At 47.9% G+C, this 13,359-nt stretch overlaps 1 protein-coding gene across 10 annotated transcripts in view; it reads left to right on the forward strand.

The window, feature by feature from the left end:
* Positions 1-11,185, forward strand: part of GMEB2 (glucocorticoid modulatory element binding protein 2) — a 50,863-nt gene extending 39,678 nt beyond the window's left edge. For all 10 annotated transcript variants that reach the window (XM_075900936.2, XM_025189347.3, XM_075900934.2 and 7 more), the window contains 5 exons: positions 3,513-3,670; positions 6,297-6,368; positions 7,416-7,553; positions 8,679-8,801; positions 9,072-11,185. In XM_075900936.2, coding sequence (XP_075757051.2) covers positions 3,513-3,670; positions 6,297-6,368; positions 7,416-7,553; positions 8,679-8,801; positions 9,072-9,721 — 1,141 coding nt within the window. In that variant the 3' untranslated portion in view covers positions 9,722-11,185. The remainder of the gene's footprint in view (positions 1-3,512; positions 3,671-6,296; positions 6,369-7,415; positions 7,554-8,678; positions 8,802-9,071) is intronic.
* Positions 11,186-13,359: the final 2,174 nt, after the last annotated feature.

The following is a 13,359-nucleotide window of genomic DNA, read 5'->3' on the forward strand; positions in this document are numbered from 1 at the left end:
AGGACACTCCAGGGCTACTTAACCACGTTCTTGTTTATTGCAAGCTTTAAGCAATTAATACAGTTGTTTAAGTTTTACAAGCCTTAAAAACAATTACTATACAATTTAAACCATAAATACTATAAATTCTAAAGCAATCAATAGAAGATCTACTGTAATACAATAATAAAGCTTAATTCACTTACACTTCACCCGTATGCTACCTACAGTACCAGGCAGGAGGTCATGGCTCTTTCTTCCCACACAATGGAACGCCATGCACTGGGTCACCGGTGTGAAGGGCCTGTTTACTTCTAGTTACATCGAGCAGGACCTGTGTGTCAATCCTGCCCATTCCCTCCCTCCATTGTTCTTACTAAGCCCATTTTATAGCAAAACAAGACTTGGTGGTTCTAATAATATTTACCAATTGATTACATATTGTGTAGGATACGTAAAATGCCCAGTACCCCATTTGGAGTACAACCTGTCACTCGGGATGTTGCCGCTATACGCGTAGTTGACAGTTTCATGGCTGCATCTGTAATTTTTTGCTTATCAGAAACAGACGTACCAGTACAAGGTTGCTCGTCCTGTGGTCTCGCTGTACCATGCTTAATCTGCATTGTTATTCAAAACATTCCTTCCTCTCGGGCCTTGCCTGCATGCTTATGTGCACCAGACTTGAGTCAGGCCTGGGTTTGCTTTTAGGCAGACATTGGTATTTATTGCCAAGGCAGGGTAGTGCAGGCTCCTCCACAGAAATGCAGGGGACATTTGGAAAGGCAAAACATTAGCTTCTTATCTGGACCTTGACAAGAATGAAAACCACATCTCCTCTCACAAATAGTGTCGTGAGATCTTAATCACCCACAAGTTACCAGGCCGGGCTATTTACATCTCTTCTGAAAGGCAGAACTTGGGAGCGCTCTGTGGCCCCAACTGCCCTTCCAGAGCATCACTTCATTGCTGACCGGGAGAAAGTTCCACCTGCTGAAGCCACAGTCCCTGCAGTACGAGATTGATTTGTCCGTACGTGGACACGCCCTCTGCTGTGTTATGTCTATTTTTTCTTCCCCAAAATCCTTACGTGTACCTTCCTCTTCTCTGACTTGGACTACAGGAATTCCTTTTATGATCTCCCAGACCACAAGCTTTCAACGTCTGTCTGACCGAAGTCCACTTGTTTCTTCATCTGTAGCCAGAAACAAAAAAGAAATCCTTTCTTATCTTGGAATCGTCATGGGCTCCACAGTCTTTTCATAGCAACACTGTCCCACCCACTCAGCTCCGGCAGTAACACAAACTGCTCTCATAATATGGTTAATCAGCTTTTACCCCTGGGTTCGCTGCAACTCCATACACCCGTGTTTTGGCCAGGCAGATCTTCGGAGGAACAAAACCTGTTTTACAAAAGATGTGGGAGGGCCAGCCTAGTAGCCTAGAAGCAACAGCCATTCAAGATGTTGTCTCTAGTCAGCAGAGGTTGTGTGTACTGTAGAGGCAGCGTGTTTAGTCCCTGTGGGTGGAGAGACCATCTGTGCCACTGTGGCAATGTCCTTTAGTTGAGTCGAGATGCCTTATTTCAAAAGGAGCTGCAGGCAGCCTTTTTTACACCCAGGGAGGATCTCCAGGATGTGGGGTAGATGGAGGGAGTACAAAGGGGAAACCAGCTTTCTGCTATTTCATGGTTAGTTTGAGCTTCTCTCTGTGCCATTCTCCAGAGAGGTTCTGTGATGACAGGTCGGATCAGAGTAAGACCTGACCTTGTCCTTCTCCTGCTCCTCCTCCTGTTTGATAACTCAGCCTGAAGTTTGTCAAAACAGCCCATTGTGACTTGATTTCCATTTCCTCTCCTTCCCTTAGCTGAGCATATTATCTGCTAAATAACCCATCCACAGAGCAGTCAGGCAGTAGTCAGAGAACTCTGTATGCTTGACCCTGGTTCTCCATAAATCTCAGACTTATTTCCCCAGCAAGATTCTCTTTTTGATCTTCCTAGGTATTTTCAGCCTTTCAGTGTTGTTTACAGCCGTCTGTTCCTGTAAGAGCTCATGCTGCATCCTGTTTCTTTTGGCCTCGATTAGAACTGCTTAGGTATATTTAGACCTCCTGCTTGAGGCATATTTACATTCTTTGAGCTATGGGAATTTGTCCTCTCTGCTATCTACCAGATTTGGAGAGGAGTCGCTACTGCATGATGATCAGTGAGGAAATCCTGTTCCAAGGGCCTGACTTGGAGTGGGTTTCAGCCTGGCCTCTCATCTGTGTGCACATACTCATAGATTCTGTCAGTGTGCTTGCAGAATTTTCACACACCTAATCAATCACCAGCAGAAGCAGGTGTGCACTAAGGTGTATGTGCCGTTTGGAATTCAAATCTGCTGCTGCTTCCTCGAACCTTATTCTACTTGGATAATAGCCACTTCCTGATTTTAATAACCTGCTGTCACACTTGCTTTCATGGGTTTTCCTTTCATATACATTACTGTGCTCATTCCACAAGGTGCTTTCTGTTAGGCAGTATGGGAGCCTTAAAATTAAATCTGTTTTTATCTACCTTGCAGGCTCCCTAGGTCCTGCCTTCACTTCGCTTCGCTTTGCCAATGTAGCCATCTGCACTGAAGGACTGAATGAAAGAAACTGCAGCATAGTGCCCTTCACCCTGAAGAGTCCATGTTTCCCTTCTTCATCTTTAGTGCTTTGTAACTTTTTCCTTGTAGAGCAGACAGAGTATCTGGGGCAAACACTTGGCCACACAGCGCTCCTCACCCATTCCATTTCTCACAAAAGGCCTGCTTGGACAGGCTAGTCAATGGCTTCTCCATCCAAACATTTGTACATTAAGGCCCCATCTACACAGGCCTTTCAGCAGTCTTGTGTTCATCACAGTTCAGACCCATTTGTGGTCAAACCAGCTTCTAATGTGCCTTGCTCAGCCTGTAGGTTCAAACCATGTTCAGAAACCACACTCCTAGGTCTCTGTCTTGGCTCGAATGTGGATATTCTGGCTCAGTTTTGCCCTGTTCACAATGTATTAGCACGTTACTCACCTCCAGTGAGTGGTATAGTTAACTCACATGTAAGGGCTGTATAGAAGGGGATTAAATGCTTGTCTTGTTGATATTTCCCCCCTCTTTACCTATCAAAGTACACGTTTCTCTCACTCACACTTTCATTTATGGACCACTGATTTGGTTAATTTAATGTTCCCTCCAGAATCGGATAATAGGGAGAAAAGAGAAGCAACTCGCTCTTGGCCCATCACCTCTGCCAGCCCCTCTGATCTTTAGGGGATGGGAACTAAAAGTGTGAGGCTGCAGCAGCACCCACGAAGCTGATTGGAATAGTCTTAAATGTAAGGGGAAAGAAGGGCAGGAAGCTAAAGTGCAGAATTGATTCGTGCAGGGTTTGGAGAGGTTTGAAATGCAGATAAATCCTGCAGCACAGGAGCTGTTTTCCAGCGCTCTGCCTCACTGTGTCTGTGCCAGACTGATACACGCGTGTCCTCATGCTTGTTCTTTGTGCTGCAGGAAGATCATGGACTCTGGAGAGTTGGATTTCTACCAGCATACCAAGGTCTGCTCAAACACCTGCCGAAGCACTAAAATTGACCTGACCGGAGCGAGAGTGTCTTTAACCAGCCAGACGTCAACAGAGTATATTCCTCTCACTCCTGCCTCTGCAGATGGTATGTCTAGTGTTTTCCACAGCCCTCACTACTGGGGCTCTTCAGAATCAGAGTTTAATTACTATTTCCTTTTGCTACTTTTTCCTCCTTCACTTCTTCCCTCCCGCTGTTGCTAGGTCTCATGTTGGAGCTCTGCAGAAGCATCCATTGTAACGCCGCATGGCAGAGCAGTCGCTGGCAGGAAGGAAGGCTCTTTGGTGTTCTGTAAAAAGAATGTTCATTCTAAAGCAGGGGTCTTAAACTCACGGCTTGGGGGCCATCTGCAGCCTGAGCAGTTCCACAATCTGGCCTGCGCATGGCTGCTAGCAGCTGAGTCCCTGCAGCCCTCGGGCAGGTGTCCATCCCCTTCCTCCAAGTCCAGCCCCTGCTCCGTCCCTAACCTCTCTCTTCCTGCCCATGCTCTGCCCTGTCCCTGATCACACTTCTTCCCTCCAGTCCCCTCCCCTGAGGGATGCAGCCTTGGGAATTACTGGGGGGACCTGGCGCAAGGTAGCAGCAGAGGCTGGGCCCACAGCGATGAGAGCTGCGGGGAAGCGGAGTGACACGGCAGCCTCCGCTGCTATCTCCCAGGCTGACCAATTCGCTCCACTTCACCATGGCTGTGGAAAGCAAAGCGCCCCAGCCCCAGTCTGTGCTAGCTTGGGAGATGGTGGCAGAGCCGCATTGCTCCACTTCCCTGCAGCTCCCACTGCCACTGTGGGTGTGGGGGGCCTGACTCCTGCTGCCAGCCCCAGCCTGCCAGGGCCCCGCAAGTCAACCTGAGAACCGAGGAGCGAGGTATGCACAGGATGGCCACCCCAGACCTTCCTATGAACAAGATGGCTCTGCACACGCCTCTCTCAGGCCACAAAGGACGTGCCGGTAGCGGCCAGAAGCTGCTTTAGCCCTGCTGTGCTACCCATGGTTACACTGTGGGCCCTGAGGAGTAGGCACCCTTGGGGTGGCGAGCAGATTCAGAAGAAATAAGGGGGGTATGCATGGAGACCTCTGACCCTCCCTGCCAGAGGGGAGAGCCCATTGGCCCACTAGGAGGATTTGAGGACTGTCCCTGTCCCCGAGAGAGTGATTTTGAGACCCCTGTTCTAAAGTTACTCATACTGCATCCTGGCTTACTAAGAGTGCAGAGCCAAAGTAGCTGCCTCCAGATAACCTGCAGGAATGTAGCAGTCCTCATGTGATTTGGTCATCCTTCTGTGCCAGCATCTGATTAGCTGCCCTCACGGTTCAAAGGTGACACCTGATTTCCTGCAGAATAATTTACATATTTTCATTTAAGGCTCCGTTTCTGAATTATTACTTTTGTCTGATGACCGATTAAAGAAAGCCACAGATTGCTACAAATTTCTGTCAGATCTCATGTAAATGTTACAGAAGTGAATTTAAAAAAGACATTGGTTTAGAGCTTAAGATCTAGATTTGATTTACCATAAGTAGGGAATATTCTGTAGAAATGTGCTCTTATTTCTAAATACTTCATATTTGCTAATTCTTTTGCCCCTGCAAACTTACAAAATAAAAAAAATCTGATAACCAAAGACTGTGGAGGAGAAAAGCAAAAATTGTTTTTGCATCCCTGTGTTGGCTCTGCCCAGAACATTTTACAATTGATCCTCATGCTTTGGGCTAGGACTTATGGGTGATGTACCGGTGTAACCCATGGTTTCTTTCAGTAGTAGTACCACCCGACAGCATGGCTCTAACCCTTGTTGCTGTGAGCAATTCTGTTCAGATAGTCTATGATGTTAACATGCAAACCAGGATGTTCTCACACTGTTGGTGTCAGGCTGAATTTGGCACGAATGGGAAAACCCAGATTTGCAGCGTGGAAGGAACAAACTCCCCAGGGAATTAAGTGAAAGCTACAGAGTGTTACAAACTGTGCTTCTCTTTCAGGAGAGCATGATCACTGGAGCTCTGGCCCAGATTTTGAGTTATACAGCTCCTGCATGCAGTTTGACATCCTCCTGGCAACTCAACTGACATGTGACTCCTTTGTCCCTATAGTAACAATACCATAGAGATTAGAAAGGGCTGTGGAGAGCAGAGATCATATGAGTGGCTGGCCGGAGTTACGATCACAGTCAGATGCTGGAAGCAGCAAGGGTAGAACAGTATCCCAAAGTGTATTATCTGTAGCACCGAGGGAACCTGTTCAGTCTTCAGGCCTGTCAACATGCCGGTCAGAGGTAGTCTGATATGAATTTTGTGCCTCTTTCATGTCCTATAGATTGGCAACAAACCAGGTAATTGCCCTGAACACTTACCAGACCAGATACAAACTCTACTTGCCAGCCCTCGTTTATAATAATAATAGAAAAATTCATGTAATAAAAATTAATCTCCCTGAAGCAAATAGAATTTGCAAGAGCTACGTAAATAGTGACTTGTGTATTGCCCAGCTGCGTGGAAAGGGAAGCAAAGCTCACACTATGGCCAGACGTGACTTTTTATTTCCCACTGCAGAGTCTGTTTATTCGGCTTTCCGCTGGAGGAGACGTGTACTGCACAGGCTTGCCTGTAATCCTGAGTGGGTGTATAATGCAGGGACAACCAGACGCTATGTGGCAAGACAATAGAAAAGCCATGACTTATTGTGTTTACTTTTCCTTTTCAATCTTGGTTGCAGTAAATGGCTCTCCTGCTACAATCACCATAGAAACTTGTGAGGAAGCCAGCGATTGGACCACTAGCATTGGAGGTACAGTTAGGAAAACCACAAGACATGATGCTGTCAATGTCTCCTGTCATACTCCATGTTTGACAGGGATATAGGGGGAGAAGGAAAAAAAAAAGTTAGGGTGAGTAGGAAAACAGTTTCTGCCTGTAGGTGTTCCCATATTCAGCTGCCTGATCTTCATGGTATTTATTTGCCATAGCTTTAGATCTTTGTGTAGAGGACTAAGTCCTTTGTGTTTGCAGTGTGGCCACAAAGCATCTTCTTGGCGTGAAATTGCTCCCAAGTGTCAGAATACCCAAATTCTGGCCAGTGCCATCAGCGGGACCTGAGTGTGAGTCCCACGCTTTCTCCCATGCTTCTCTGATTCAGTGGAATTAGGGAGCGTCACGGAGGATGACATCTGACCCCCAATTGGTTCAGGGATTTGTGGTGCTAAATCCAGTTGCCAGTGCTGAATTGTGGCAGAGGAGTGAGAGAGACTCCTGGGGGAGCTCTACCTCAGCTCTGGCTCGGGGTTCAAAGTGACTCAGAGGGCTCTTCCACAACTTCTCTGCCCTCTTGGGCAGGATCAGTTCTGTCTGATATGGGGAATGGGAGGACTATAAAAGGAATGTGTGTTTTTCCTTTAAAGCTATGGTGGTGAAACACTGGAATGGGCTCCCTAGGGAGCGGGTAAACTCTCCATCTCTAGAAGCTTAAGTCCTGGCTTGACAAAGTTGTGCTGGGATGGTCCAGCTTTGGGCAGGGGGTTTGACTCGATGACTCCTGAGGTCTCGGCCAGCCCTAGGATTCTACGATTCTGTGCAAACGACTTAGCTTCTCCCCCATTGCCTCAGGATGCCTGTTCTTGCTGGGTTTTGCCCCATCCCCGTTTGCCTAGAGACCAGAATGGCTTCTGCCTCTATCCCCACCACAGCCAAGTTTAGGGTGAGCCCCTGCCTTTCGATAGGCTTGCTGGATTTGCGCCCCTTTTACATCACAATAAGACATGGTGCTGTATCAGTCACTCAACCCCCCAATGCCTTTTTCTGGTGCTCTGAGATTCGCTTGTGCTTGCTGCTCCCCCAGATGACACGTTTACATTCTGGAGAGGTCTGAAGGATGCAGGGCTGCTGGATGAAGTGATCGAAGAGTTTCATCAGGAGCTTATGGAGACCATGAAGGGCTTACAGCAGCGGGTCCAGGATCCTCCCCTACAGCTCAGCGGTAAGAGCCTGATTTCAGGAGCTAATAAACAGAATCTTTGTGTCTTCTTTGTTGTTGTTGTTTATTAAATGGCGGAAAACCTTTGTAAATGCAGAGTTAAGGCTTCCAGGTAATAGCTCACTCCCTCTCAGGACATTGAGTTCAGCAAAACGTCGTCTTCTGAAAACCAAGTTAAGGTAAACACACTCACAGCCTTAACTCTGCCCAATTTGAGTATGGCCCCCACAATACCTATAATACATTTCTCTCTGCCTTGTTGTCATAGTGGACAGGTGCTGTCTGCACTGAAGTACTCCTACAAAGTACTGCATTTGTCAAATTTGAGAGCTACTTCTGACCTTTTTACAGCCCTGCACACACGCATGTGGTCTGCCATGTAAACCTATATTTTCCCCTGCCCATTAAATCCATACATCCCCCCTTGCTGCTGACACCTGATGTGATTCTGCACTGACATGTGCCCCTCTTTCCTTTGATATCATGCCTGGGGGAAACTCTGAGCCAGATCTCCTCCTATCACAATCTCAGCTCTTCTAAGCTGTTCCAACTTATTCCTCCACTATTCAGTACAGTTACTGACACAGGGACTCCAGCTGGAGTGCATGGAGATCATTCCTAGTGGTTCTTGCCAGCCCCAGGGAGGCAGAACTGAGGTTGCATAGGGGTTACCATTACTTTAAGCATCAGAGAAGACCAGTGCATCTCTCCTTCTCTAAACCCTGCCTCAAAATGTTGCCTTCTCCCCAATACTTCTAATGCCCTTTCCCATCCCATTACGCCATTATTCGGCAATGTAGTTTAACCATTACCATATATGAAAGTAGCTTCTTGCTGACTCCTGCCCTGTGCTGCTGTGTACACACATAACACGAATCAGCTTGTTGGAATACTTCCTGCTGCCTTAGTTATGTAGCCCGAGCTGTACACTGAGCTGGTTCCGGTCCCACTCCCACTACACCCCACTGTTTGATTCCTTGCCCTGCCGTTTGAGAGCTGGGATTCCTCGCCCCACCATTTGAGAGCTGCTGCTTTAGTATGTTCGTGTTTTACAAAGAAAAAGGTAAATTCTTTCTGTAGGGAATGATTCTCTCCTCTGTGAGCTGTATCCATTTTTCTGTTTTCAAGACGCTGTTTTGCTCAACAACATAGTTCAGAACTTTGGCATGCTGGACCTGGTGAAGAAAGTTCTAGCGAGCCACAAGTGCCAGATGGATCGCTCAAGAGAACAATACACACGGGATCTCGCAGGTAAGCCGAAATGGAATTTCAGTGTCTCTTCTGTTGGAATTGTCAGAGGTGTTTTGTGTGTAGGACAGTAGGGGTTTTTTTGTTTTTGCTAAGCCAATGCTTGGAATGATTGTTCAGTTTAGATTGGAACGATGCCCAAGAATCCGCTAACTTGCCTTGCTTATTGTACTTTCAGTTGTTATGCAGTAAAAACTAGGCCGCTGGGAAGCTTATGCTAGGTGGAAGTTGGCGAGTACTGTACTAACAATTATTACGGCCTCTTCCTTTTAGCGTTGGAACAGCAGTGTGACGAGCACCGCAAGCGCGCAAAGGAGCTGAAGCACAAATCGCAGCACCTCAACAATGTGTTGATGACGCTGACTCCTGTCTCCATCCCAGCACCTTTAAAACGCCCCAGACTTACCAGGGCCACATCTGGGCCAGCTGCTATCACCTCTCAAGTCCTGGCCCAGTCAGCACAAATTGCCTTGGCCCCAGGAGTGCCTGTTTCTCAGCTTGCCAACCTCCCTCTCAGCAAAATGGTGTCTGCTCTTCCAGCCTCGGTGCTTGGGAAAAGTACGTCCTCGGCTTCCTCAGCCAGCTCCCCGGCCTCCCCGTTATTGGGGGGATACACTGTACTGGCCTCCTCAGGCTCTAGTTTCCCCAACACCGTTGAGATCCATCCCGACGCTTCCAACTTGACAGTCCTCAGCACAGCGGCCATACAAGATGGCAGCACTGTGGTGAAAGTGGTGAGCCCTTTCCAACTGCTCACTCTCCCGGGACTGGGCGCCACCATACAGAACGTAACACAAATGGCTCCCAGCGGGAGCACAATTGTGACGGTGCCGTCTAGTGCTGTCGAGGGCGCCACAGTGTCAGACGAACACACCACCACAATCGAGGTGACAACAGTGGCAGAAGAGCCAGAACAGAAATGAAAAGGGGACTTGCCTGGAGGGACTTTCTTTTGTGACGTACTCTGGCTTGAACTGCCTTTTTTCTGCCTGTGCTGGGGGAAGAGGAAACAGTGTAAAGAGGGCACAGGGAATGGAGACTGAGAGAGATTGGCTAAAAGGAGTAGGAATAAGGTTTGAGCCAAAGAAAGGGAAAAGAGAGACCATCAGAAAAAGCGTGGGGGGAGGGGAATGAATCACACTGGCCCATTAACCAGTTTACATATAAAGCTTTCCTCCCGTGTTTTCCTGGAATACATGTTATCTCCATGTCTAGTACACTAGCTCTGCATCATCTCTAGCCATCTCAGCTGGGGCGGAGCATCGAGAAAAGCAGATACAGGCAGGGCCTGAACAGGGACCGAGCAGAAAGCAGCGAAAGGTTAAGGAAACGATAGATGCCGAGGCATTTTACCAGACGCTACGGCGTAAGTGGCAAAGGAGCACTCCTGAGTTCTGGCACGATTCAATCCTGCATGTAGGCCAGTGATCCCAGGGAATCTGCGCTTCCCCTTCACAGCAGAGAGCAGTTTGGGAAGCTGGTGTTTTGGAGGGTGGGCTGGTACAGCGCGCATAACTGGGCATGAAGAATGTGCATGACAGTTGAGGTGAAGCAGCTGTGGACCAGGGAAGGTCCTCTGATGTGTGGCAGTCACAGGGCTGAGCCACGTGACCCTTGTTGCTGGTTTCTACACAGAATGGGTTTGAGTAGTGAAATGCAGTATCTCCGTGTTACCTAATGTGTAGTCTCTTCATTACGAGTGAGACACTGGTCTCCCAAGTCTGATCATTGATGGGGTAGGGAGACAGGTGTTAAAGGTTTTGGTTCCATCCAGGCTCAGGTGTGGAAAATCGATATCTTCTGAGGATCGAGGGTCTCCTGTTTTCTAAAAATATACATATATATCTTTGGGGGTTTTTTAAAAAAAGAAACTCTTGTGGCCCTAGTGGTTGTGATGATGTCCAAGGGCACAGTTGTACTGTGGAGTGTGCAGAGAAACCAATTAAATAATAGCACTAAGAGACGTGACAACTTTTTCCATCTTAACAGGCGTTAGCTGTGAAATCTAATCGTCTCCATGTCTCTGCTAATCTTATAAGAAGCAGCTAGCCAACGAGCCTTATCTAGTGTGACTGGTGCTCTTCGCCCCCTGCATGTGTCTAAAAGGATGTTTTGTGGGCTCCAAGGTTTGAATATGCAAAAACAATATTCAGATACCAACTACTCTTCTGATGAGTCAGCCCATGGAAAGGCTCGCTACTGTCCTTATTTTTGTAAAAAGGTGTGTGTGGGGGGGGGGGGGGTGCGTGTGTGAAAATGACATTTCACCTGGAGACAGTGTTAAAGGGGCTGGATTCCTGCAGCACGGGTTTTCTATGGGCTTGATCTGGCAGCAACAGCAGCAGCAACAGGCCACTTAAATAAGCTAATAAATATTTTTGAAAGTGCTGCTGGTTTATTGCATCTCCTTGTCTGTGTCTGATTGTTAACACGAGTATTAAAGCACAAAAGTAGCTCCAAGAACGAACAGAACCCTCTTGCCTTTCTCCCCAGGCCGTCCATACACACACTTGAGGCAAGATACTGCCAATCCTTCCAAAATGTTGGCCAGACACAGGTTCAGGTTATATTTAGGAAGTTATTTTCCTTGTGCTGCGGTGGTAGGAAACAGGCTAGGGTGCTTCCCTTCACACGATCATAATGTGGTGTGTTAGCAAAGCAAAGTGAATGTCACTGCAGGCTTGGCTTGGTTGGAAAGAAATGTTCTTTTGTGTGCTGCCCTTCGGAAAGAGTTAATAGTGGCAAAGCTTTAGATCTGGGATTGGCATCCCCCGATGCTTTCTTCACTGCTCCTTTTTCCTAGGCCAGCCTGGAATTCCATACGTCGGTGCTAATAAAGCCCTAAGGATGGATGAGGCATGTTGTCGTTCATGTCTTTACGTAGCATTTTTAAAGGTTCTAGGGCTTTTAATAAAGAACTAGAATGTAAATGATAGGAAGAGAGCAGTGGAGAGGGCGTGAACCAGCAAACAGAACTGGGCTTTCCAGAAATGTGCATTGTAGCATTGACATCACCTCATTTTATGAATGGAAAGCAGCTAAGTCGAAGACTTTTGAGTAGTTCTGTGCTTGGCTTTCTTTGCGGCTGATGCTCTGAACTCCATCAAGTGCTACCCTGACTGTCTACTTCAGAAGACTTTTCACTTTCCTTCTCTCTCTTCCCCACTGAGGCTACGGAGTGCTGCTGAGCCTGGCTTTAGTAATGCATGGAATTGGGATGCTCTTATGGGAAAGCCATTGTGCCCTTAGAGAGGTGGGGGCTTGGTAGGGATAGCTCAGTGGTTTGAGCACTGGCCTGCTAAACCCAGGGTTGTGAGTTCAATCCTTGCAGAGGCCATTTAGGGATTTGGGGCAAAAATTGTCAGGGATGGTACTTAGTCCTGCTGTGAAGGCAGGGGACTGGACTCAATGACCTTCAAGGTCCCTTCCAGTTCTAGGAGATAGGCAATCTCCATTAATTTGGTGGAAATGGGGAAGAAACTACAGAGGGCTGGTAGTGGGCAGGGTAGGAAGTAGAAGAGTGCAGCTTGTTATGAAGCTGCAATACAAAAGATTTGAGCCCTTGCTGACTTACCTCTAGTTACTGAAGGGCCCTGCTCTGTCCGGTGGGTGGGGAATATAATAGGGACAAGCAGCAGAAGGGCATAGCAGGTGACAGTAGATTCTCTAACCCTGCAACATCATAGGTCCGTCCCCCTTCCTATAGCAAACCCTTCTCTCCCCAGAAAACCCCCAAAAGGCAGCTTTTGATCCTCACTGAGGCAACTGTCTTTGTCTCTTTGTTAGCAACAGAGACGTGGTTTGGCAATCACAGCTCTTGTTTTACTGAATTCAGGCTCTATTGAAGCAGCAGCTTTGGGGTCCCCAAATCTGTTTGCAGACAAGGGTGACTCCAGAGCATCACCAGAAAACAGCTACTAGCAACCTCAGCCTCCTATCCCAGGAAAGAGACCATGCAGCTATTTACTCTGTTGGGGACCTTTTGTGCATTTTGTGCTCTTTAGCCAACAGTATCTTGTCAGATGAGAGAATCCTGGGAAGCACATAGATCCCTTGTGCGCCCCGCACGTATGGTATTACACCACCTGCATCTTTGACAGCAAGCAGCATGGTGCTATCAGGCGCCCCTCCACGGCCCATGATGTGGAGGGACGGGATGGCCAAACAGGCCCACTTGGGGAAGAGACGTAAGAGTGTAACCATTTAGAGGGTTAACTGATAGGCATCAGCTTCTCGGTTTCCATTACAGATATCTGCTGGCTCCCAGCTCTGGTCCTGAAGAGCCGGACACACTGCGGGCTCTGCAGTAGACCTCCGGGAGCAAGAGCTGGTGTGTGTCAGGAGCCGGCTTATACTGTACTATGCATACTACTAGGATGCTTTTACTATAAGCCTGGGCTTATTAGTTAATCCTAACAACTACATGCACCACCACCCCTTGCTGCTTCTGTATCAGAGGCAGCAAGCGGGGGGTTGCAGGAGCTGGTGCCAGTGGGGAGCTGCTTTTAAGCTGGCTGCCCACGACTGCTGGATCCCACAGAGATGCCTGTCCCTCCGCCTC

The sequence above is a fragment of the Pelodiscus sinensis genome, chromosome 17 (assembly GCF_052426305.1).
Source record: "Pelodiscus sinensis isolate ZL-2025 chromosome 17, ASM5242630v1, whole genome shotgun sequence".
Taxonomy (NCBI): domain Eukaryota; kingdom Metazoa; phylum Chordata; order Testudines; family Trionychidae; genus Pelodiscus; species Pelodiscus sinensis.